At 39.1% G+C, this 24,913-nt stretch overlaps 2 protein-coding genes across 2 annotated transcripts in view; both read left to right on the plus strand.

Annotated features, from left to right (window-relative positions):
• Positions 1–24,913, plus strand: part of FYB1 (FYN binding protein 1) — a 184,135-nt gene that overhangs the window by 10,618 nt on the left and 148,604 nt on the right. The window lies entirely within an intron of this gene.
• On the plus strand, positions 19,609–23,011 carry LOC105747805 (X-ray repair cross-complementing protein 6-like). Its single transcript, XM_033421233.2, is given in 4 exon segments — positions 19,609–20,109; positions 20,112–20,477; positions 20,480–21,346; positions 21,349–23,011. Coding segments are annotated over 4 exon segments (2,013 nt in total). The 5' UTR covers positions 19,609–19,649; the 3' UTR covers positions 21,669–23,011.

A 24,913-nucleotide genomic window follows, 5' to 3' on the forward strand; every position in this document is an offset into this window, starting at 1 on the left:
AGCATTGATCATTTGGTCTCCTTTCATGGTGCTAAGGATGGGAAAAAAGCATAACTGTCCTTGCCCTTGGTTTCAAAGAGTGACTATAGCTCAGGTTCTCAGATTACCTATAGGAGCTGAATTAATAAATACTTCTGTACCCTAAACCAACAGCCCGCCTTGCCAGCCCTCCAGTCTTCCAGTCTCACTCACTATTTTATGTTTCTTTTCTGCTTCTGACATAGAAAGGTGCATTTCTTTTTGATTGTCACTATCGTTAAATTTTCTCATTTCGTATTCTATCATTGACAGGTGATTAGGTCGGTGAGAAATTCACAAATTTTAGTTTACTGAAGAAGTTAATTCCTCTTCTATCTTTTCCCTCACTTCCCTTTAGCTTCATATTTTTCCTTTTTCTTTTCTTCTCTCATCCTCAGTCAGTGTTATTGGGTAAATCAACAAAGTAGTGGAAATATGTCAGCATCAGGGCTGATGAGATACTAGAATTAGTCCAGTTTCCTCCAGGTCTCTATTACCCACCTTTATCCCTATCCCAGCTTATTAAGACAGTAGTTTTCAAAGTGTGGTCACTAAACCAGCAGCATCAACATCACTGAACTGGGAACTTAACGGAAATCTTTGGGCTCCACCCAAGACTGAGTAAGTTCTGGGAGTCAGACCCAGCCACTTGTGTATTAACGTGCTCTCTAAGTGATTCTGATGCATGCTCAAGTTTGAGATCCCCTGTACTAAGACTTAGCTAGAAGTTTTGATCAGTGGCTCTCGATCTGGCAGCACATTGGCATCGGCTATTTGACTTTAAAATACACAGTTACATAAGCCCCACCCCAGAGATATTGATTCAGGCTGGCCTGGGTGGGTTTCAGCTACTGTTTTTTTTTAAGTTCCCTGAATGATTCAAACATCCAAAGTTTGCTTTAGTTATTTATTTATTGCTTAACCCATTTTGATGATCACTTATGCCAAGTCTTACCCAGTGTTTCGGGAACTCTAAGTGGAAACTGGTAAACTTCTAGTGAATAGAGTTTAAAGTGAGTCTGGTCTGGAGTTGGACTTCCTTATTTGAATCTCAGTGCTGCCCATTTTCAGCTATGTGACTTTGATCAATTTACCCTCTCTGTGCCTTGGTTTCCCTATGTGTAAAAAATGAATAACTATACCTACTACTTAGTAAGGTTGTTATGAGGCTTATTTAGGTTTACAAATGAATGTCTTCAGAATAATGCCTGTTGCATAGCAAAAGCTACACAAAATTTTTCTAAGTTATTTATTTATTTTATAAGCAAAATATGCAAAGAACTTGCAAAACAAACCAGCCAAAATTAGTGTTTTGAGAATGGGAATTTTAAAAGCATTTAAAGAATTTTTCTCTTTTTTTCATATTGGGACCTTTTGCTTTCTATGACTCACTTTTTCCTCAAAATGCTATATGCTCTTTTAAATATTAATTCAATAAAAAGTAACGTTTTTAATTAACATGTTCAGAATTTTACTATATGGCTTTTAAAACCAGCTAGTGAGATTGTAAAACCACAGCTCAGAATCACTGGTCTGTAGTCAGTTTTGAGCTACAAAAACTGATAAGCCAACAATAAATTCAATCCTTATGTAAATCCTGGTAGAAATCAAAAGAAGTGGAGTTGAAATAAACATCTGCTGAATTTGATCTATGACAGACATTAAGTTGAAAGAATTCATGTGAAATCTTGTAAAAACCCTTTACTAGATAGACATTTAGGAGGTTTAACTTACATTAATACATTTTGATTTATCAATGTATGGGCATAGTCCAAAAGAACTACTGGCAATTTTATTCATTATAACTTTGGAAGAAAAGGAGTTGAGTTTACTTTATCACAAGAGAACATTCACCCAAAAGAAACTAATTTTATCACATGTACCCACAACTGCATGAGACAGCGTTTCAGGCCTGGGTGGAATTTTTTTTTAGTAGCAGAACTAGCTATACCAACACAGTAAGGCTGAGATACACACTGTTTAAATTAGTTTCCCGGGGTGGGGAGGGGGGTTGGGGGAGGGGGAAGTTTCCAAACTATCTCTTGTTAATTATCAAGCATACAAAGAAAAGACTGTGAGGGTAGAATTGTTGTAACTTCTGATTGCTAAGCAACGTCCACCTGTAGCTACTGCACATGTGAAAAGTATCAATAGATGGTTTCAGTTCTCAGTAGATGTAAAAGTTAGCCAACCTGAGCAAACACTGGTTGAATTTGATAAGCAGGGCAAGGAGAGAGGGAGGAAGTTCCAGAAAGTAGGCCAAATAACCATGTCTAGGTGGCTAATGGGCATGAAAAACCAGACATAGTTTCTATACATCTTGACCCTTCTACATCCCATTTTTCTCACCGTTCTTCCCCACTTCCACACGGTAACGCCTTCTATTTAATTTGTAAGCCACACAGACCAAGAAAAAAAAAATATATATATGCAGGCACATTTCTGAGAAATGACGCTACATCTACCCTTTGATCAGTGAGAAAACTGGTTTCTCTCTTCTTTGGGTTCATTACAGACAGGTAGTCAATCCACCAGAAGTGGGGGAATATTGCCTTCTTGGGCAAGCAACGTGCAAAAACTAGACATATATCACATCATTGCATTTATAATATCTGTGCTACTGTTTGTACCATTAAGGTCTGTGTTTAACTGAGAGGCAATAAATACTGCATCCATAAATACTTTTAAGTAAAGAAAGATTCTACTTAACAGCGTACACTTTCAGTTATTCTAACAAATACGTGCCTTTAAGAGGTGTCCTAGGCCCTCAGAGGAGACAAAAAGGGAGCTGTGGTTAAAATGCCAGGCCCTTGGAACCACAGGCTGAGGCTGGAAGCCTTGCCCCAGTGTTAATTCTGTTTTCTCAACTCCCTGGGTCATTCTGCTGCTCCTTGTCGCCTCCCCACACGGAGGCGAGGCGGGTCAGTCTTCGTTATCAGATCCACTGGATTATCTTACAGGAGACACCCACATTTTATACTACCTGCTTAGTTCCTGGAAAGGTTGGAGTTGCTGACCCCAGAGCAGATAGTTTCCCTTTCTGGCTTTAATATCCTATGAGTTGAATAAATTACATAGTTCTGGATATATAGAAACAGTCAGGGTAAAGTTTGGCAAACTGCCTTCTGGGTTGTCAGCTGATTTGGGATGTGTTTGGATTGGAAGCTGTGTCTAGATATGGGAAATGAGATCAGATTTCAGTGCATAACAGCCGGCTGGAAGGTTCTGGACTAGTGTATGTGTGCAGAGGGAATTGGTGGGTGGATAAAATTTAGTATCAAACAGGGTATACATGTCTGCAACTCACTTTGAAATGCATCAAAAAACAAAGATGAATGGATAATTGAATAGATATAAAGCAAAAGCAAGAATAGCAAAATGCAAACAATTGTAGAATCTGGGGAGGGGGGATGTATTTTGGCATTCACTTTCAATTCCAATTTCAACTTTTGGACATGCTTGCAATTTTTCATAATAAAAAGTGGGGTAAAAAGTTTAAGGTCAAAAAACTGGGCAAAGGGAGCTGAGTATTTTAGTACAATACTCCACTTTTTATATTCTTAACCAGTGCATTTATTTATACAGCTTCCATTTATCCACTGAGATATCAGCAAAAAATGTTTTTTCCTCTAAAAGTATGTAGCTTTATTGTTTTCCCCTCTTATAAAAGTGAGATGCATCATGATGATGAATATTTTCCAAAAATGTAGAGAAAGTAAAGGAAAATGTAGAGAAAGTATAGGAAAATGTAGAGAAAGTATAGGAAAATGTAGAGAAAGTAAAAATTTCACTATCTGAAAAAAAAAACGCAGTTAACATTTTAGTAATTATTTTTCTAGACATATCACTACAGAGAGTTTAAGATCTTCCATATGTGCCTCTTGTAGCAATACTTGTGCTACTTCACCACTTTCTGCTCTGCCCAACCAGCTCTGACCCTTCCTTTAATGCATGGCTCCCATTTTCTTCCTTCGAGAAACCTTCCACCTTTCACTCTTACCCCACTCTTTTTTTTTTTTTTAACATCTTTATTGGAGTATAATTGCTTTACAATGGTGTGTTAGTTTCTGCTTTATAACAAAGTGAATCAGTAATACATATACATATATTCCCATATCTCTTCCCTCCTGCATCTCCCTCCCTCCCACCCTCCCAATCCCACCCCTCTAGTTGGTCACAAAGCACCGAGCTGATCTCCCTGTGCTATGCGGTTGCTTCCCACTAGCTAGCTATTTTATGTTTGGTAGTGTATAGATGTCCATGCCACTCTCTCACTTTGTCACAGCTTACCCTTCCCCCTCCCCATATCCTCAAGTCCATTCTCTAGTAGGTCTGTGTCTTTATTCCCATCTTACCCCTAGGTTCTTCATGACCTTTTTTTTTTCTCAATATACGCAAATCAATCAATGTGATACACCATATTAACAAATTGAAGGAGAAAAACCATATGATCATCTCAATAGATGCAGAAAAAGCTTTTGACAAAATTCAACACCCATTTATGATAAAAACCCTACAGAAAGTAGGCACAGAGGGAACTTTCCTCAACATAATAAAGGCCATATATGACAAACCCACAGCCAACATCGTCCTCAATGGTGAAAAACTGAAAGCATTTCCACTAAGATCAGGAACAAGACAAGGTTGCCCACTCTCACCACTATTATTCAACATAGTTTTGGAAATTTTAGCCACAGCAATCAGAGAAGAAAAAGAAATAAAAGGAATCCAAATCGGAAAAGAAGAAGTAAAGCTGTCACTGTTTGCAGATGACATGATACTATACATAGAGAATCCTAAAGATGCTACCAGAAAACTACTAGAGCTAATCAATGAATCTGGTAAAGTAGAAGGATACAAAATTAATGCACAGAAATCTCTGGCATTCCTATATACTAACGATGAAAAATCTGTAAGTGAAATTAAGAAAACACTCCCATTTACCATTGCAACAAAAAGAATAAAATATCTAGGAATAAACCTACCTAAGGAGACAAAAGACCTGTATGCAGAAAATTATAGGACACTGATGAAAGAAATTAAAGACGATACAAACAGATGGAGAGATATACCATGTTCTTGGATTGGAAGAATCAACATTGTGAAAATGACTCTACTACCCAAAGCAATCTACAGATTCAATGCAATCCCTATCAAACTACCACTGGCATTTTTCACAGAACTAGAACAAAAAATTTCACAATTTGTATGGAAAGACAAAAGACCCCAAATAGCCAAAGCAGTCTTGAGAACGAAAAATGGAGCTGGAGGAATCAGGCTCCCTGACTTCAGACTATATTACCCCACTCTTAATCCCCCTTGACTTGCCATGCCTTCAGCATTTCTCTTGTCAATGCCTTGAAATTCTCATCAAGCACCTCTAATATTCAAATGCATTTTCTCCCCAGTTATTTTGCATCCTTCCATGCTATCTTGCATACCTTAAGCTGCCAATACATGTTTGCTGTTTGACTCATAATTTTACGTGAGCCTAATCTGATTAAAGTAAATATCTTCCTGATTTAATTAGTAACTACATAGTTTAAAACAAAATTCTCACTTGAGACAGAAATGAGTGTATACGTGCCAATCCATTTTTGCTAAATCATGGGAAACACAGAGATTATAACACAGAATTCTTATTTCAGAAACTGTAAGCCAACCTCTCAGCTCACGCAGTTTTACCTTAGATTTTGTCATTGACATTTCCCAAGGGTTCATAATGAGTAATTGGTATAGTCTCTGCAGAGCAGGGAAGGTTCAGGTTCCCTAGATGGGTATTGGAAGTTTTTATCGACATTTTTATTTCATGGAAATAAAACTAGATTTTTGATTCTTTAAGAGCAAAAAGAAATATTCTTTACTCATATTCGAGAATTATCTTTAATAAATCTACTTCAAGGAGTTTCTATGAGTTCACTTTTTTGCACTGTAAATTTTTAAGTGGCTTCCTGATTTTATAGAAACATCTTACTTGTTCCTATCAAAAACTTTCAGGGAATCTCAAATAATAGATTAATAGGCTAGATAATCTTGGCAATAAAAGTGTACGTTTCTTTAGGACTAGAAAAATGGATTGTTTCTATCTTCCTCCTTTTAGTATAGCACTGTCCAGAGCTATATCGAGGTTTGAATCATTTTTCAAATTTTGTACTAAGGAAATAAGAAATATAGTGACAATAGCTAACATCTTAGTAAGTGCTTCCTATATGCCAGACACTGTGCTGTGTTTTAAAAATAGCAGTTCATTAAATTCTTACAACTCTGGGAGATATACTACTTTTACTCCATTTTATGGATCTGGAAACCAAAGGAAACTAAACAATTCGCAACGAGCAAGTAAGGGGTAGAACTAAAAACCAAACCCAGACTGGCTCCAGGGCCTCTGCCTAAACCATTTCACCTGGCTGACTCTCTAGGCTACAAAGAAATGGCACTAGAATAGCCTAGAGGTAGGGCATGATGGGAACTTACTGTTTTGTTTCATAAAGTTAAAATGAGTATCTTTCTCTAGGTGGCTGTTAGTAGGTTAGTATCAGATTACTAGTTAACTGTACTAAATTGTTGCTAGGAGCCTTTCTCTTAAGATATATGCTTCGACGTTTTCTAAAAAATTCAGAATGAATTTATGTTGGTTGACTTCTGCTTCCTTGCCTCTTCTCCTGTGCACAATGGATTTTTTTTCTTTTTGTGTCTGTTATGCAAAATAAAAGAAATTTGAAAAGAGAAATAATACAGTCATAACTATTTCCCTTATATCATATGACCATTCATTTGTTTTTTTGTGTGGTACGCGGGCCTCTCACTGTTGTGGCCTCTCCTGTTGTGGAGCACAGGCTCCGGACGCGCAGGCTCAGCGGCCATGGCTCACGGGCCCAGCCACTCCATGGCATGTGGGATCCTCCCGGACCGGGGCATGAACCTGTGTCCCCTGCATCGGCAGGCGGTCTCTCAACCACTGTGCCACCAGGGAAGCCCCATTCATTCTTTATCTACAAGTGAATATATATATATATATATATATATTCTTACATAATTGTCATAGCATTTTTTTCACTTAAAGGTAATTCATGAACATTCTTCCATGTTGTTACATGTTGCTCACAGTTCTTTTAACGATTGCAACACATTCCATGACGTTAAGATATCATAATTTACTTAGATATTTTGGTTACGGCCAGGATTCTTCCAATTAGAAAAATTGCAATAAACATTTTCATGCATATAATTGATAGTTGTTTTCTGAATCTGGATGATTTTCTTAAAGTCCTAAAGGTAATCAAAAAATAAATAAATTTGTTAGTACTGTATATACACTGACAGAATGGGATTTTTACATTTTTCAGGTTAATTACTTAATAAATAAGACAATATTAAAGAACCATTTTAAATAAATTTTCTTCAATTACTATTGAACACTCTCAGTTACATTAGGTTAATTTTTTTTTTTTGGTGGTACGCGGGCCTCTCACTGTTGTGGCCTCTCCCTTTGCGGAGCACAGGCTCCGGACGCGCAGGCTCAGCGGCCATGGCTCACGGGCCCAGCCGCTCTGCGGCATGTGGGATCTTCCCGGACCAGGGCACAAACCCGTGTCCCCTGCATTGTCAGGCGGACTCTCAACCACTGCGCCACCAGGGAAGCCCTCCTTTTACTTTTACAGTCTATTTGCCACTTATTTTGACTTACAGAAGTAATTCACTGTGAAGTTAAAATAATATCTATTTGCATATTCTGTTTCCCTATTTTTGTTATTTTTAGATTATCATATATTATGGCTCTCTTCTGAGCCATCTGTATCTTATTTTTGTAGTGTCATACCGTTTCAATTATTATTGTATAATATATTCTGATATCTAATAGGGCTAATCTCTGTCATCCAACCTAGTGAGCCAACTGGTCACTGGTGATGAAGAAGGTCCTTCTTTTATTTTTGTTGTTATTGCTATTATTGTTGTGTTATTGTCATTCAACTTCACTTTTCCCTTGCTGTGGTTTAGAGAGGTAAAAGTCATTTAAAGTGTTCAGAAATGTGTGTTCCTTAGATCTTCATGCTCTACTAAAGCAATTCCTTCAGGAACAAATACCAATTCTTATTCTCTCACGAAATACTCTTGAAAACCACAAGCATGTTTGTGTCAGTTTTTCCATATTTTAAGACAAAATTTTATACAGCAAATCATGCAAAGTTTGAGTGAGTTATATTCATCCACTAGGCATGTAAAATATTTTCCTAATATAAACCTCTTCGAGGTGGCTATAAATCATTTGAAACTCCTCCATTGAAGGGATGACTAATCCTTTGACCATTAAATTGTGAAATGGAGTACTCCCAAATCACATGATTCTATTTTAAAGCTGTTATTATCTAGTTTTTTTTTTATTAAGGTGGATTCAGGATAAAACATTTATATATATCAAATGTTGTTCTTACATAAAACTCGAGGGTTCCTTGCCTTAAGAAGTCCATTTTTGTTCTCACATACCCTAAAATCAGAAAACATATCATTTTAAGGGGCTATCTAGCTGCTTTCTGGCACTGAAAGCATGAAGCTCTCCCAAGAGGTTTGCACAAAGATCACCTCATAAAAGACCAGTCAAGATCTCAGCTGCCCTTCCAGCCACAAATAGAGTGATTGCTGGACCATATCAATGTACAAGGGCAGATTCAAAGGACCCTAATCTTCTCCTTGCTTTTAAGGAATCCTAATGCTTAAAACACACACACACACACACACACACACACACACACACACACACACACACACACAAACCAAGAACATGAAAAGTCATAGCTATCATTCCACTAATATATCTTATTTCCTTTTATGAAATTTATTCAGGAAAACATTCTAAAAATGACTCCTAATTGCCAAACGTAATGGAATCCTCTTAATCTTCTCAATAGCACTTGACAATCTTCCCTTGATTTCTGCAATGCCATCCTTCCCTGGTTTTCCTCCCTGTGCCTGTAACAATTCCTTCTTGTTACCAAATGTCTTCCATTTTGGTAACACTCAAAGCACCATCATTTACCTCCCTCTCCCTCTGCCCGCCCTCTCTGGGTATTTTCTGTCACTCTCAAGGCTTCAGCTACTACCCTCTGCTAATGACTCACATGTGTGGCATCTCAAATGCCACCTGACCCAAAGTGAAGTCATCATCCTTCTCCAGATCTGTTCTTCCTATATCGTATAACTTGGTGCAGCCAAGATGATACAGCCACCGCCTACCCGGTCACCTGAGCCTTGTACTTCCATGTCGTTGAATCTCCATTGCCCCCAGTGCCCCACCACCTAACTTAAAAGCGCATACACATTCCCTTCTCTCCAGCCGTATTCAATAGGCTGCATTCAGAATTCAGGCCCTTATCCTCTTTGACAGGACTATTAACAACCTTGCATCTCACACTCCTTAAATCCATCCTTATTCTGCTACTAGAATGGTCTTTCTAAAGCACACATCTAATTATGCAACTTTCTGGCTTCAAACCCTTCAGGGGGTTCCTAACGGCCTAGTGCAGGGGTCAGCAAACTGTGGTCTGTGGGCTGAATACAGCCCATTGTCAGTTTTTACAGATAAAATGTTATTGGAACACAGTCACACTTGTTCATTTATATATTGTCTGTGGTTGATCTCATGCTACAACAGTAGAGTTGTATAGTTTCAGCAAATATTATGTGGTTCTGAGAGCCAAAAATATTTATAATCTGGCCCTTTACAGAAAATTTTGCTCATGCCTAGCCCAGTGGGTAAAGTCTGAACTCTGTGGTATGACATGTGAGACCTCCATCCTTTGGCTGCAACCTCTACTCCCAGGCTTAGCTCTGCCACGCACCCCTTAAAACTGACCCTCTAGCAGTGCTTGTCTGCTTTCAGTTCCCCAGCCCTGAACAGTAGAAATTTCTGTGGTGATGGAGATGTTGTGTGCCTGCGCTGTCCAGTGCAATGGCCACTAGCCACGTGTGCCTGTTGAGAGCTTAAAATGTGGCTAGGGAAACCAAAGAACTAGATGTTAAATTGTATTTTGCTGTAATCAACATAAGTTTAAGCAAAGCTACATGTGACTAGCGGCTACTGCATTGGACAGTGTTATTCTAGACTGTGTCTCCAACCATATCTTTGTTCACTCTAACAGGAAGATTCAAAATAGTTAGAATACCCTGTCAATCTGGGAGACACATTTCAACAGTGAACTTAAGGTTCACCTCTTCTAAGGAGGCTTTTCTGACTCCTAAACCCTGGTCTCTTCACAAAGGACTGGGTATTTGTTCTGTGCCCTCACTGAGGCATCATATGACCAGGAAAACTTTTTTTTTGACTCTGATCTATCTCCCCCAACCAGAATAGCAGTCCCCGAATGCAGATCCTGGCCCAACTTGTCTCCGTCTGCTTAAAAAGCCCCTAATCCAGTGGCCAGTTTGTGCCAGAAGCTTAATTAATATCGGTCAAATAGATAAATTCCACATTCAAACTTCTTTCTCAACATGTCAGTCTCTTTTCTGCACTTACAGTTCTTTGACAGATGAAGAATGGCTGCTTGTGCAAGTGCTAAAATATCCTAGTAACCCCTCTCCCCCTCCCCCGCCATGAGATGTTGACTTCTGTCTGGGAAAAATAACTGATAACAATCCCCTCAGCAACCTGATTTTGTTCACACATTTTAAAGTTCACTTTCATAATAGCATCGTTCAGACTTAGAGTCAGAATGCCACATTCTTCTAAAAGTAGTAATGAGGAATCCATGACCGTTCCGCCAACCTACTTGGTTGACCTCTATGACGTGTGTTCATTCGGCCTTTTTTGAGAACACACTGGTTACTTGTGGCTTATGTGACCCCTTAGCTACTATCGCTAATTTGTTTTTTATTTAGTCGTAGCAACTTTTAACATTATCTAAACTAAGGATGACAGGAAACTCTAGAGCTTGAGTTTTCCACCGACATGAGCCCAGTGTGTTGAGTTGTGCACGTGACACAAATGACAACAATCAACAGTCCAGAAGAGCCAAAAAATGTCAATACCAGTTCTGAGAATGTTGGAGAATGTAGCCCAGTCAGCTTTCAAAGTCAGCCAAGAATCTACAACTACACATGTTCTCAGCATTCAGAATATCAAAGCAAAGCTTCCACACACTTCCTTTTTGAGGTTCCAACTTAAATACTGACAATTTTAGGAACTCCTTTCTGCCTGTGTAGAATTAAGAATGCTTTAAGGTAAATTACTTCAAAATGCTTTACACTTTCTCAACGCTGACATGTTTTCAATTGTTCAGGTTTAAAATCAGATAATTTTAATCCATTTCAAGTGGTTTTTAAGGCTCTAATATCATATTTATACTCTAGTATTTTATCCCTGTAGGATCAGGAATGTAGAGGAAAAGGATAAAATGATGAATGATGAGGGTGCAGTTTGTGTATCAGATCACTTCTGTTTTCATCCTCCTACCAAGTAGTCAGTGTTGCCCATACACACTCCTGGACATCATCTGTCTCATGGATTAACACAGTGGTTGTGAACAGTCTCCAGAGCCAGTCTGTACAAATCCAAGTTCTCCTCTTTGCTTCCTGCTTCTCCTTGGGCAAACTGCTTCACTTTCAGTGGCCCAGTTTCCTTCTCTGTAAAATGGGGGCAATGATAACCTCCACCCTGTGGGTACCAATGCATATCAAATGAGCCAATACTCCAGGAGCCTTTAGTACTGAGCCTACCACAGAATAGGCACTCGTGGAATGTTTGATATTTTGTCTTACTTAAAATGCTTCAAACCTCAAATGCAAATGCTTTCACAACCTTGGTTTAAAATTAGAAAGCTTTTGATTCCCTTCAAAATGGTTTTGAGGGGTTCAAAATTCTTATTTAAAAAATCAATAGTGTACTTTCTAAACAATGCTCAGAAACAGCTGGGATTTCTTGGGGGATATGGAAGAAAGAACCAAATATTATCAGTGAACTTGAATAGGAGGCTTTGAGCTTTAGAAAATGGATTATTGCAGAATGTTTCCACCTGACTCCTGACCCACCCAGAGAGTGGCCACAGCATAGGGACCCCCTTAAATAGGAATACTTTTCCCTCTATTACACAGGAGCTACCAAAGAAGTTTGCTTTGACTTCTTCTAAGTTGCTAGACCAAATTCCCAAAACCTCAGAAGAGGGAAAACAGGCTCTCTGAAAAAAATACAGGAAAGTACACCCAGAGCTTAGTAAAGGAAATATTGCCAATGGATCAAACTGTCAAATATATATAAGTACAAACTTTAACTAAAAGCACAGTATGATCTTGGCATATACTAGATGCCCAACAAACGTTTGGCAAATGAAGTTTGCTAAAATTAGCCATGAAGATGTTTATTTCCCCCATGTAATATATTAAAAGATGGTGAAATGTCACAGTTGACACATAAAGAAAAATGCCTATAAGTATACTTCTAGGGTAAGAAATGTCCAATATAAATAACACTTTATACAAGTGATATTTCTATTTTTTTATTTGGGGAGATTTTTCTTTTTATATCATAGATCTTACCATTTGGGGTACTAACCTGGAGACATGAACTCAGTTTATTGAGCTGAGCTAAAACTATAAATATTTATCCTGTTTACAACTAAAAATCTTGGCATAAGGACTTAAGGCAAATAGAATATTGGACTCCATTTGTAAATACAAACTAAAGATTTTATCATGTGTCAAAATAATGTGGGGATCAATTTTTCATGCATATGCTATGTAATGATGGAAAATATTATCAGTTGTGCAGGGCCAAATAAAAATATGCAAAATATAAAATTTTCTAAATATTTCAAAAACTAAGATCTGGGAACTATAATTCATTAGACAGGAAAGTGACCATTTTTGAAAGGCATCTTTTTGGGGAGTATTTAAACTTTAAGACTTCCTTTGAGTGTGTAGCATTGTCCTATATTCACACGATTCTTTGACGGTACTCTTGTCATCATTATTCCCATTTTCAGATGAGGAAACTGAGACACAGAGAGGTAACTTGGCCAAGTTCCCACAGCTAATGCTGAAACCCAGGCCGTCTTGCTCCAAGGTCCAGGCTCTAAAGCTCTGTGTTATTCTGCCTTGAATGGGATGATGCTGTCTCCATCTTGTTCCTTGTCACATGACTGTCATATGATCGTCTTTTCCCTTCAGTTCATATGGATCTATAGCACCTTTTTTTTTTTAAGATTTTTTTTTTTGATGTGGACCATTTTTAAAGTCTTTATTGAATTTGTTACAATATTGCTTCTGTTTCATGTTTTGGTTTTTTTGGCCTCAAGGCGTGTGGGATCTTAGCTCCCAGGCCAAGGATCGAACCCACACCCCCTGTGTTGGAAGGCGAAGTCTTAACCACTGGACCACCAGGGAAGTCCCTATAGCCGGATAATATTCCCTTATCTCAATATACTACATGTTGTCTAAACCTTTTTAATAGCTGGATAATATTCCCTTTTCTCAATATACTACATGTTGTCTAAACTTTTCCCTATCTGTGGACTTTCAATTTTTATTTTTTCACTATTAAAGTCACTTTCAACTCTCAGAACAATTGCCTGTGTGACATAAGAGAGGAACCATGTGAAAAGAGTGTGTGGACAGTACAACTTGGAGCTCTCCTGGGAGGAAATGATATCTTGTGTGATAGGAGCTCAGAAGGATTAGGATATTGATGTGGAAAAATTACCTAATCATTTGTAGTTATCATTATGATAAAAATGAAATTGGCAGGCAATAGACCCAGGCTGATTTGTAATCATACAATTATGTTTATTATGTAATATATGCCCATGCATTTATTGGTTATCATACAAGGGAAAAGATAATTCTTACACCTGGGCTTTAAAAATTACAATTTCAGGGAATTCCCTGGAGGTCCAGTGGTCAGGACTCTGTACTTTCACTGCCAATGGCCTGGGTTCAATCCCTGGTCGGGGAACTAAGATCCCACAGGTCATGCAGCACAGCCAAAAAAAAAAAGAAAAGAAAAGAAAAAGAAAAAGAAATAAAAATGACAATTTCATGATTTAGGAGACACAGTGATGAACTTGTAGAACACCTCTGAGGTTAGGGTCTTTCTTAGCCCCAGGAGTCCCTTTCCATTTGCCTCTAAGCTTCATCCTCTAATTTAGGGTTTTGTCATTTTTATCCTCTGGGCCACCTGTCCACCCCAAACAGAGGTACACTGCTTTACTTTTTCTCTCTATATTAGGCATGGACAAAACAAAACAGAGGGGAAAAAAATCTTTTTCTTTATCCTTTGGCACACAGAGTTGCTGTGAAATTTCTTCTTTTTTTTTTTTTTCAGGTCTGTAAGTTATTTATTTTTGCTCACTGGTCTTTTTTTATTATTATTTTTTATTGGAGTACAGTTGCTTTACAATGTTGTATTAGTTTCTACTGTACAGCAAAGTGCATCAGCTATATGTATATGTACATCCCCTCTTTTTTGGACTTCCTTCCCATTTAGGTCAGCACAGAGCATTGAGTACCTAAAGCATTGAGTACAGTAGGTTTTCGTTAGTTATCTATTTTATACATAGTATCAATAGTGTATATATGTAAATCCCAATCTCCCAATTCATCCCACCCCCTCACTTTCCCCCTTGGTATCCATACGTTTGCTCTCTACGCCTGCGTCTCTATTTCTAAAGAAGAAATTAGAATTCTTCTAGTAGAATTAAACGAAATGGCCCCCTCCAAGTCTTACATGCAGTCTTCTTTGAAGAAGGATCCTCTAGTAGCTACTAACTCTGCTTGCCAAGCTGTACAAAAGCCTGTCCCTCCTCATCCTGCTGGGACATCCCAATCCAGGAAGCCTCTTCTCTCAGGTGTCCCTAAATGCGACTCCCTGCTCTGCCGTCTCTTGTCTAAGGGGCTGTTGGGTCATGTGAGACCATAGTGAATTCTCAGCTAGAACTCATTCAAAAATTCACAGGTCTGGGCTTCCCTGGTGACGCAGTGTTTGAGAGTCCGCCTGCCGATGCAGGGGACACGGGTTCGTGCCCTAGTCCGGGAAGATCCCACATGCCGCGGAGCGGCTGGGCCCATGAGCCCTGGCCGCTGAGCCTGCGCGTCCGGAGCCTGTGCTCCGCAACGGGAGAGGCCACGACAGTGAGAGGCCCGCGTACCGCAAAAAAAAAAAAAAAAAAAAAATTCACAGGACTAACCATCTAACAACCGTCATCTTATTCTTGCTTCTCTCTCAGAGAAACCTGATAAATTATGTTCTCCATCTCCTCTACCTCACTCTCCCAAAGACACACACACACACACACAAACATTGACAAATAATTACTAACAATTTGTTTAGTGCAGAGATTTATAGTTATTATGACATATGTCTCATCTTGAGTTGGGAAAATATTCCTGTACAAAATGAAAGAACCCCCTCCCCCAATTCATGCGCACACATACACTTTTTAAAAATGAAGTTTTAAGAAATTAACTCTGGATTCCAGCATTTGACAGCTTTAAGAAAATTGTTGCAATAGACTGAAAAGAAAAACTCTGGGACAACCTAGGAGACTTGGGATTATTTGAACCAGAGGGGGGAAAGAAAAACCAACAGTGAAGTGATTAACAGTTTCTGGATTGTGAAAGAGCATGTAAGAGTCCTGAAGGATCTCAGCAGCATATACCCTCAGGATGACTGAAAAAGTGAGGGGTGGAGGGGTGGATTACAGCCAAGAGGGAACATAATGCAAAATTCTTGGCCTGATAAACCTTCCTTTTGGGCTTTAATGTAAATTTACAGGAGAATTGTACTTTAAATAACAAATTCTCTGAACATGGTTATAAATAGGTGCCCTTCAGTAATTAAATGTAGCAGGAAAAAATCAGATGAGCCAAAATGATAAGGCTCTTTTCCAAAGCACCTGCTTTTCAAATAAGGTAGGTTTCTCACTGGGAAGTTTTCCTCACTGTATGCCACACTGTGAATGGCGCCCCCTAGGGTTGTGCAGAACACAATCAACTCAACCATACCTGTTCCTTTGCCTGCGCAGAGCCACCCCTAGAAATGAGAGAAAAAAGGAAATAAGGTGGAACCCCTCCGCCACTCCCAAGCTGGACCTCATTTCCCTTCCTTTTTACCACCTCTCTATCACTCTAGGTTTTGAGGAACAAGAGTAAAGGGGAAGTGGAAGAGAAGGAGGTAGAAATAAATGGGAAATTGGCGGGAATACACTGAGCTGAGAACACGTAGCTCCAAAGCCCAGGAGTGGAACTGAAGCTCATGTCCCCTTCTACTTTGCCCATGTCCCCGAATCAAGTCTGGGACACCCTGGGGTGGTGACACTTCCTTTAGAGTAGCTCCACTTATGCCCAAGCCTCCATAAACAAGCTGGATTGACCAACAAGACACATTGGCATGTGCAGAAACCTTCAGCGTTATCTGACACACAACAAGCCAGTTTTTACGTGTTAGAGGGGAAGTGGTTTGAAAGCCTACCTGTTGGAGGCAAGAAGTAAACAAAACTTAAAGCTCCATTCTGATACCCTCTCACCTTTCCTATGGGCTTAGTAAAACTTTCTCAACTGTGTTACTTCATTTTTGTTTGTGTAATTATCCTGGAGAAGCCGCTAGACACACTTTCTGCTGATTTGATGGGGCCTGTTGAAGAAATTATACACAGATACTTAGAGGGCCTGAGAGCTCCTTTTTCTCTCCCTGCATCCTGGTAAGAGTTCCGTGTCTGAATACAGAGACTGCATTGTCTTATCCAGCTTTCTCCTCGCACAATAGCTGCTCTTTATTGCCCCTTCCTCAGGAGGCAGGTAGATGGTCCCACAACAGTGATGCAAACAAATGGATCTTGGCTTAATTAAATATTGTGATCTTTGTCAAGTTAGGAGTGACTTATTTAAGAGAGACCCAAAGAAAGAAACTAAAAGTTTCCTTAGCAAAGGGTAAAACATTCTCTTTTTCTTCTCAGGCTTCCTTAAAACCTACACCCACAGTAATTTTATAAACATATATAGTGTGTGTGTGAGTGTGTGTGTTTATATATACACACATATATATATGGAAAAACCCGAATGAACCTTTTGGCCAACCCAGTATATATTATAATTAAGTGGCATCAAGTGCATTTGCATCGTTAGGTACACTTACTTTATTTTTATCTTCTTAGATTAGGGTCAATGAATCATTCTGAATCTTGATGATATCAGCCAATGTTTTAGCTAGTTCTCCCATATTTGTATGATTTGTAAATATCAGAATGCTTCCATATCTTTATCTACAATGAAGGTTAAAATAATTACTAGAACAGACCTAAGGACAAAGGAGATAGAGCAGGCTGATAGCAAACCATTAATTCACATCCTGTGAGTAGTGCTTTAACCAAATGTAGTTGACTGTATTCCATTATCAGTTAAGTGGCATCAAGTACAATTGCAAATAATCTCTATCTCTAAGATATGTCTCATCTTTGTTCTAATCCTGTTTTCCCAACGACCTATTCACACAACTATTTCACATGCAAAGCCCCTGAAATACCCAAAACAAAATTCTCTAAACTAGTTTCCTTCCCTACATATGCCATTTCCATCCACACCTCCCCATCTTGTCTTGAAGAATGAAAGTGTTGTGGTCGTTATAATTCTTTCTTCCCTTCTTTCCTTATATCCAGACTGGCATTAAGCACTTTAGTTCAGAATTTTTCATGTCGCGCACAGGAAATGACAATATGAGATTGGCTGGGTAAAGAAAAAACACTACTTGTGTCTGGAATTTATTGCCTGATGGTGGGTAAGGGGTCCCCCACAGCCCCCAAGGCCTTTGCGGATCAGTATCTCAACTGACCTGTAACACCTGGGCACACAGCTGGGAAGTTCAAATTTAGTCCATACTTTCTTAAAATATCTCATATTTGCCCTTTTATTTCCATTTCTGCAGCTACCATCTTAGTCAAGGTCATTATCTCATACCAGGATTATTGTAACGTCCACCTAACTGCTTTCCTTGCCTTTTCCCAAGCTTATCTTTGGTGGTGCCGTTGATGAATCTACTTACCCACTGCTTTTGGCATGAGTCTACAATTGTCTCCCGTTACCAATGACAGTAAAACCTAAATTCTTTTGTCAAGATTTCAAGGAAAAGAAATTATTTAGGCCCATCTTACCTGTTAAACTTATCCCCTACTACTTCTTCCAACAATCTCTATTCAAGTTAAATTCACTTATTCACTGCCTATCACCAACAGAATCACATTTCTTATATTTGTTCTGCTTCCAGAAGATCCTGGTGGTAGTAGTTAGTAGCCATATCTACTTGAGTAGTCTTGTAGTCTTGAGTACCTATTAGGTGTTAGGCCCCGTGCCAACCTTCACAGCAATCTTTCCTGTTAGCTAATGTTATTCCGATTTTATAGATAAGAAAGTTGAAACCCAGGTTAAGTAACTTGGCCAAAAAGAAAAATTGATTTAAGTAGTGAAGAGCTAAGACTTCAAATCTCAGTGTAACTTCAAACAACACACTCTTTCTACTGCCTTTGTCCAATGTAAACTTAGCTTACTCCGAACTCAAAACATTTCTTTCCAAACTTCTCATTTGGCAATTTAAAATTTGCTATCATATGATAATCCTTTGATCATTCTTTCTTCTTCTCTGATTCTTGCATTGTTATGTAGCCATCTGCATTTTTGTCTTCATTTGTCCAACTGTACTGAGAACCTATGACTGCAAAACCTGGATCCCCTATAAGTCTTAGGTGTTGCTACATCTCTATGGATACATCTCAATTTCTGAATTTTTGCCAAAGCATTATAGTTCCTTTGGCCCACATGTGTTACATCACACTATCCCCAAGAAATTGAATTTACATTAATGGCCTTTATTTTCTGCATTTGCTTTTACTCTTTTGCCAGTTATTTAATACCTTAACTTTTCAGTTCATAGATTATTATAATATCAAAAAGCCCCAATGCCTTCTTTAGCCTATGATAGTCCAGGCTGTCTGGCAGATTTTTCAAGAAAATTGGTCACTGTAAATGAGAGATCTAGTCCCATAAATCTTCTAGTGATTGTTTCCAAATCAGTTCTTTTTTTTTTTTAACAATTTTAAATGTTTATTCACCTGATAACATACTTTGAAATACACAAAGCAGGAAGCTGGAGGGAAATTTTGAAATCATTTATCTAGTCCAACTGCTTTCTTTCTTCTTTTCTTCCTTCCTATTTCCCTCCCTCTCTCTCTTGCTTCCTTTCTTCTCTCCTTCCCTCCTCCCTTTTTAGTTCATCCTCCTCTTTCTTCTTCTCCTTCTCCTCCTCCTTCTTTCACTAATGAAGAAACTGAGGCCAGAGGTGAAGTACACATCCAGTCAGAAGCAGACGGGGGTCTAAGACCCAGGTCCGGCCCTCCAACTTCTTATCTAGGACCCTTCCCTCCTCACTGCACTTTACTGAGCTTGAACAAACATTGTCTTGATACATTAACAACTCTTAAAGTGAAGGTTCCAAATCTGTTCTTAATTTCAGAGCAAAGTAAGTAGTGAGTTAATCTTCTCATTAACCCAGATTTGGGCCTTAATAACAATATGACTAATATAATTTAATGTAAAAGTATCTTTTAAAACACCATTACCTCTGCCCAAATTGATCTCTTCATTGCGCTCAAGCAACCAACATGTCAGGGTGGGAGTCCTATTACAAAAATCAGGGTGATGAGGAAGAAGAAGATCAAGAGGAGGGCCTTGAAGCAGGTGGAGATTATAAATATTCAGGAAGACATAGTTTGATTTTTTTGATTGATGCTTCCGAGACCATGTTTGAAACTCAGGATGAAGATGAGTTGACTCCTTTTGACATTAGCATCCAGTATATCTGGAGTGTATACACCAATAAGATCATAAGCAGTGATCGAGATCTCTTGGCAGTGGTGTTCTATGGTACCAATAAGGACAAAAATTCAGTGAATTTCAAAAATATTTACGTCTTGCAGGAATTGGGTAATCCAGGTGCTCAATAAGTGCTAGAGCTTGACCACTTTAAGGGGCAGGAAGGGAAGAAACATTTCCAAGACCTAGTTGGCCATGGATCTGACTACTCCCTAAGTGAAGTACTGTGGGTCTATGCCAACCTCTTTAGCATGTCCAGTTCAAGATGAGCTATAAGAGGATCATGCTTTTCACCAATAAAGATGACCCCCACAGCAATGACAGTGCCAAAGCCAGTCGGGCCAGGATCAAAGCTGGAGATCTCCGTGACACAGGTATATTCCTTGACTTGTTGCACCTAAAGAAACGTGGGGGCTTTGACATATCCTTGTTCTACAGAGATATTATCAGCATAGCAGAGGATGAGGACACAGGGGTCCACTTTGAGGAGCTGAGCAAGCTCAAAGACCTGCTGAGGAAGGTTTGCGCCAAGGAGACCAGGAAGCGCGTGCTCTACAGGTTGAAGCTTAAGCTCAACGAAGATGTAGCGCTTACTGTTGGCAATTATAATATGGTCCAGAGGCTCTCAAACCTTCTCCAGTGAGGCTTTATCGGGAAACAAATGAACCAGTGAAAACCAAGACCCGGACACTTGTAAATACAGGCAGTTTGCTTTTGCCTAGCGACACCAAGAGGTCCCAGACCTATGGGAGTTGTCAGATTGTATTAGAGAAAGAGGAAACAGAAGAGCTTAAACGGTTTGATGAACCAGGTTTGATTCTCATCGGTTTCAAGACCTTGATAATGCTGAAGAAGCACCATTACCTGAGGCCCTCCCTGTTCGTGTACTCTGAGGAGTCCCTGATAAATGGGAGCTCAACCCTATTCAGTGCTCTACTCACCAAGTGTCTGAAGAAGGAGGTCATGACAGTGTGCAGATACACACCCTGCCAGAATATCCCCCCTTGTTTTGTGGCCTTGATGCCACAGGAAGAGGAGCTGGATGACCAGAAAATTCAGGTGACTCCCCCAGGCTGCCAGCTCATCTTCTTGCCCTATGCTGATGACAAACGGAAGGTGCCCTTTACTGAAAAAGTCATGGCAAACCCAGAGCAGGTAGACAAGATGAAGGCTATTGTTCAGAAGCTCCACTTCAAGTACAGAAGTGACAGCTTTGAGAACCCAGTGCTGCAGCAGCACTTTAGGAACATGGAGGCCTTGGCTTTGGATCTGATGGAGCCTGAACAAGCCATGGATCTGACATTGCCCAAGGTTGAAGTAATGGACAAAAGACTGGGCTCCCTGGTGGATGAGTTTAAGGAACTTTTCTACCCACCAGATTACAATCCTGAGGAAAAAGTTCCCAAGCGAAAACAAGATGATGAAAGTTCTGGAAGCAAAAGGCCCAAGGTGGAGTTATCTGAAGAGGAGCTGAAGGCCCACGTCAGCAAGGCACACTGGGTAAGCTCACTGTGCCCACACTGAAGGAAGCCTGCAGGGTGTACAGACTGAAGAGCGGGATGAAGAAGCAGGAGCTGCTGGATGCTCTCACCAAGCACTTCAGAAGGCCTGACCGGAGACCATACAGCCAGTTACCCTTCCACATTGTAGCCAGGCTGCCTGGTTTTGTTTTTATCAAGTTAAAACATGTTTCGTCTGAGCCAGGAAGAGTCGGCCTGACAGAAGCCAAGGACTTTGTTTATGAGACTTTCTGTTGCCATGGAGACCGCATTGCCATCTCACTGTGCCCTACTCTACTGTCTGAATAAAGAGCCCTAACTTTGTACTATTAAAAACAAAAACAAAAAAAAATTACCTGCCTAGAATTCATGTTGCTAAGAGGTTTAGAAAACAAAGGTAGAATGTGTGGCCCTGGTACTCTAGAATGCGGCTGTCCCATACTGTAGCCTCTAGCCACATGTGGCTATTTAAATTTTTTTTAATATTTATTTAATTTTTGGCTGTGTTGGGTCTTAGTTGCAGCACACAGGATCTTCCATTGCAGCGTGTGGGCTCAGTAGTTGCTGTGCACGGGCTTAGTTGCCCTGCAGCATGTGGGATCTTAGTTCCTCAACCAGGGATCGACCATGTCCTCTGCATTGGAAGGTGGATTCTTAAATCTGCCTAAATTTAAGGGACCACCAGGGAAGTCCCTAAATTTTAGTTAATTAAAAGTAAATAGATCAAGTGGGGTTTATCCCAGAAATGCAAGGATTCTTCAATATAGGCAAATCAATCAATGTGATACACCACATTAACAAACTGAAGGAGAAAATCCATATGATCATCTCAATAGATGCAGAAAAAGCTTTGGACAAAGTTCAACACCCATTTATGATAAAAACCCTACAGAAAGTAGGCATAGAGGGAACTTACCTAAACATAATAAAGGCCATACATGACAAACCCACAGCCAACATCGTTCTCAATGGTGAACAACTGAAACGATTTCCATTAAGATCAGGAGCAAGACAAGGTTGCCCACTCTCACCACTCTTATTCAACATAGTTTTCGAAGTTTTAGCCACAGCAATCAGAGAAGAAAAAGAAATAAAAGGAATCCAAATCAGAAAAGAAGAAGTAAAGCTGTCACTGTTTGCAGATGACATGATACTATACATAAAGAACCCTAAAGACGCTAACAGAAAACTACTAGAGCTAATCAATGAATTTGGTAAAGTAGCAGGATACAAAATTAATGCACAGAAATCTCCTGCATTCCTATACACTGATGATGAAAAATCTGAAAGAAAAATTAAGGAAACACTCCCATTTACAATTGCAACAAAAAGAATAAAATACCTCGGAATAAGCCTACCTAAGGAGACAAAAGACTTGTATGCAGAAAACTATAAGACACTGATGAAAGAAATTAAAGATGATACATACAGATGGAGAGATACCATGTTCTTGGATTGGAAGAATCAACATTGTGAAAATGACTCTACTACCCAAAGCAATCTACAGATTCAATGCAATCCCTATCAGACTATCAATGGCATTTTTCACAGAACTAGAACAAAAAATTTCACAATTTGTATGGAAGCAGAAAAGACCCAGAATATCCAAAGCAATCTTGAGAAAGAAAAACAGAACTGGAGGAATCAGGCTCCCGGACTTCAGGCTATACTACAAGACAGTATGGTAACCAAGACAGTATGGTACTGGCACAAAAACAGAAAGATAGATCAATGGAACAGGATAGAAAGCCCAGATATAAACCCACGCACATATGGTCACCTTATCTTTGATAAAGGAGGCAAGAATATATGATGGAGAAAAGACAGCCTCCTTAATAAGTGGTGCTGGGAAAACTGGACAGCTACATGTAAAAGAATGAAATTAGAACACTCCCTAAAACCATACACAAAAATAAACTCAAAATGGATTAAAGACCTAAATGTAAGGCCAGACACTATAAAACTCATAGAGGAAAACATAGGCAGAGCACTCTATGACATAAATCACAGGAAGATCCTTTTTGACCCACCTCCAAGAGAAATGGAAATAAAAACAAAAATAAACAAATGGGACCTAATGAAACTTAAAAGCCTTTGCACGGCAAAGGAAACCATAAACAAGATGAAAAGACAACCCTCAGAATGGGAGAAATTATTTGCAAATGAAGCAACTGACAAAGGACTAATCTCCAAAATTTACAAGCAGCTCATGCAGCTCAAAATCAAAAAATCAAATAACCCAATCTAAAAATGGGCCAAAGACCTAAATAGACATTTCCCCAAAGAAGATATACAGATTGCCCACAAACACATGAAAGAATGCTCAATATCACAAATCATTAGAGAAACGCAAATCAAAACTACAATGAGATATCATCTCACACCAGTCAGAATGGCCATCATCAAAAAGTCTACAAACAGTAAATGCTGGAGAGGGTGTGGAGAAAAGGGAACCCTCTTGCACTGTTGGTGGGAATGTAAATTGATACAGCCACTATGGAGAACAGTATGGATGTTCCTTAAAAAACAAAAAATAGAACTACCATACAGCCCAGCAATCCCACTACTGGGCATATACCCTGAGAAAACCATAATTCAAAAAGAGTCATGTACCACAATGTTCATTGCAGCTCTATTTACAATAGCCAGGACATGGAAGCAACCTAAGTGTCCATTGACAGATGAATGGATAAAGAAGATGTGGCACATATATACAATGAAATATTACTCAGCCATAAAAAGAAATGAAATTGAGTTATTTGTAGTGAGGTGGATGGACCTAGAGTCTGTCATACAGAGTGAAGTAAGTCAGAAAGATAAAAACAAATACTGTAGGGTAACATATATATATGGAATCTAAAGAAAAAAATTAAATGGTTTTGAAGAACCTAGGGGCAGGACAGAAATAAAGACGCAGATGTAGAGAATGGACTTGAGGACATGGGGAGGGGGAAGGGTAAGCTGGGATGAAGTGAGAGAGTGTCATGGACTTATATATAGTACCAAATGTAAAATAGATAGCTAGTGGGAAGCAGTCATATAGCACAGGGAGATCAGCCCGGTGCTTTGTGACCACCTAGAGGCATGTGATATGGAGGGTGGGAGGGAGACGCAAGAAGGAGGGAATATGGGGATATATGTATACATGTAGCTGATTCATTTTGCTATAAAGCAGAAACTAACACACCATTGTAAAGCAATTATACTCCAATAAAGATGTTTAAAAAATTAAATTAAATTAAAATTTTTAAAAAGTAAATAAAATTTAAAATTCAATTCCTCAGTTGCACTAGCCACATTTCAAGTGCTCAGTAGTGGAAAATGGTTAATGGCTACACATAGGACAGCATAGATATAGAACATTTCTACATTACAAAAAATCCTGTTGGACAGCACTCCTCTAAGTTTTGTTGAAAAATATGTATGTTTGATGTAATTCATAGCAGCTGATGATATATTAGCTACAAGTTCTGGTAAATGAGTAGCTAAGTTAGGGTCTTGTTCACGTTTTATTCACTCAGTGTAATACCTGGTGCCTAATAAGTGCTTAGAAA

This window comes from Orcinus orca, chromosome 3, assembly GCF_937001465.1.
Source record: "Orcinus orca chromosome 3, mOrcOrc1.1, whole genome shotgun sequence".
Classification (NCBI taxonomy): domain Eukaryota; kingdom Metazoa; phylum Chordata; class Mammalia; order Artiodactyla; family Delphinidae; genus Orcinus; species Orcinus orca.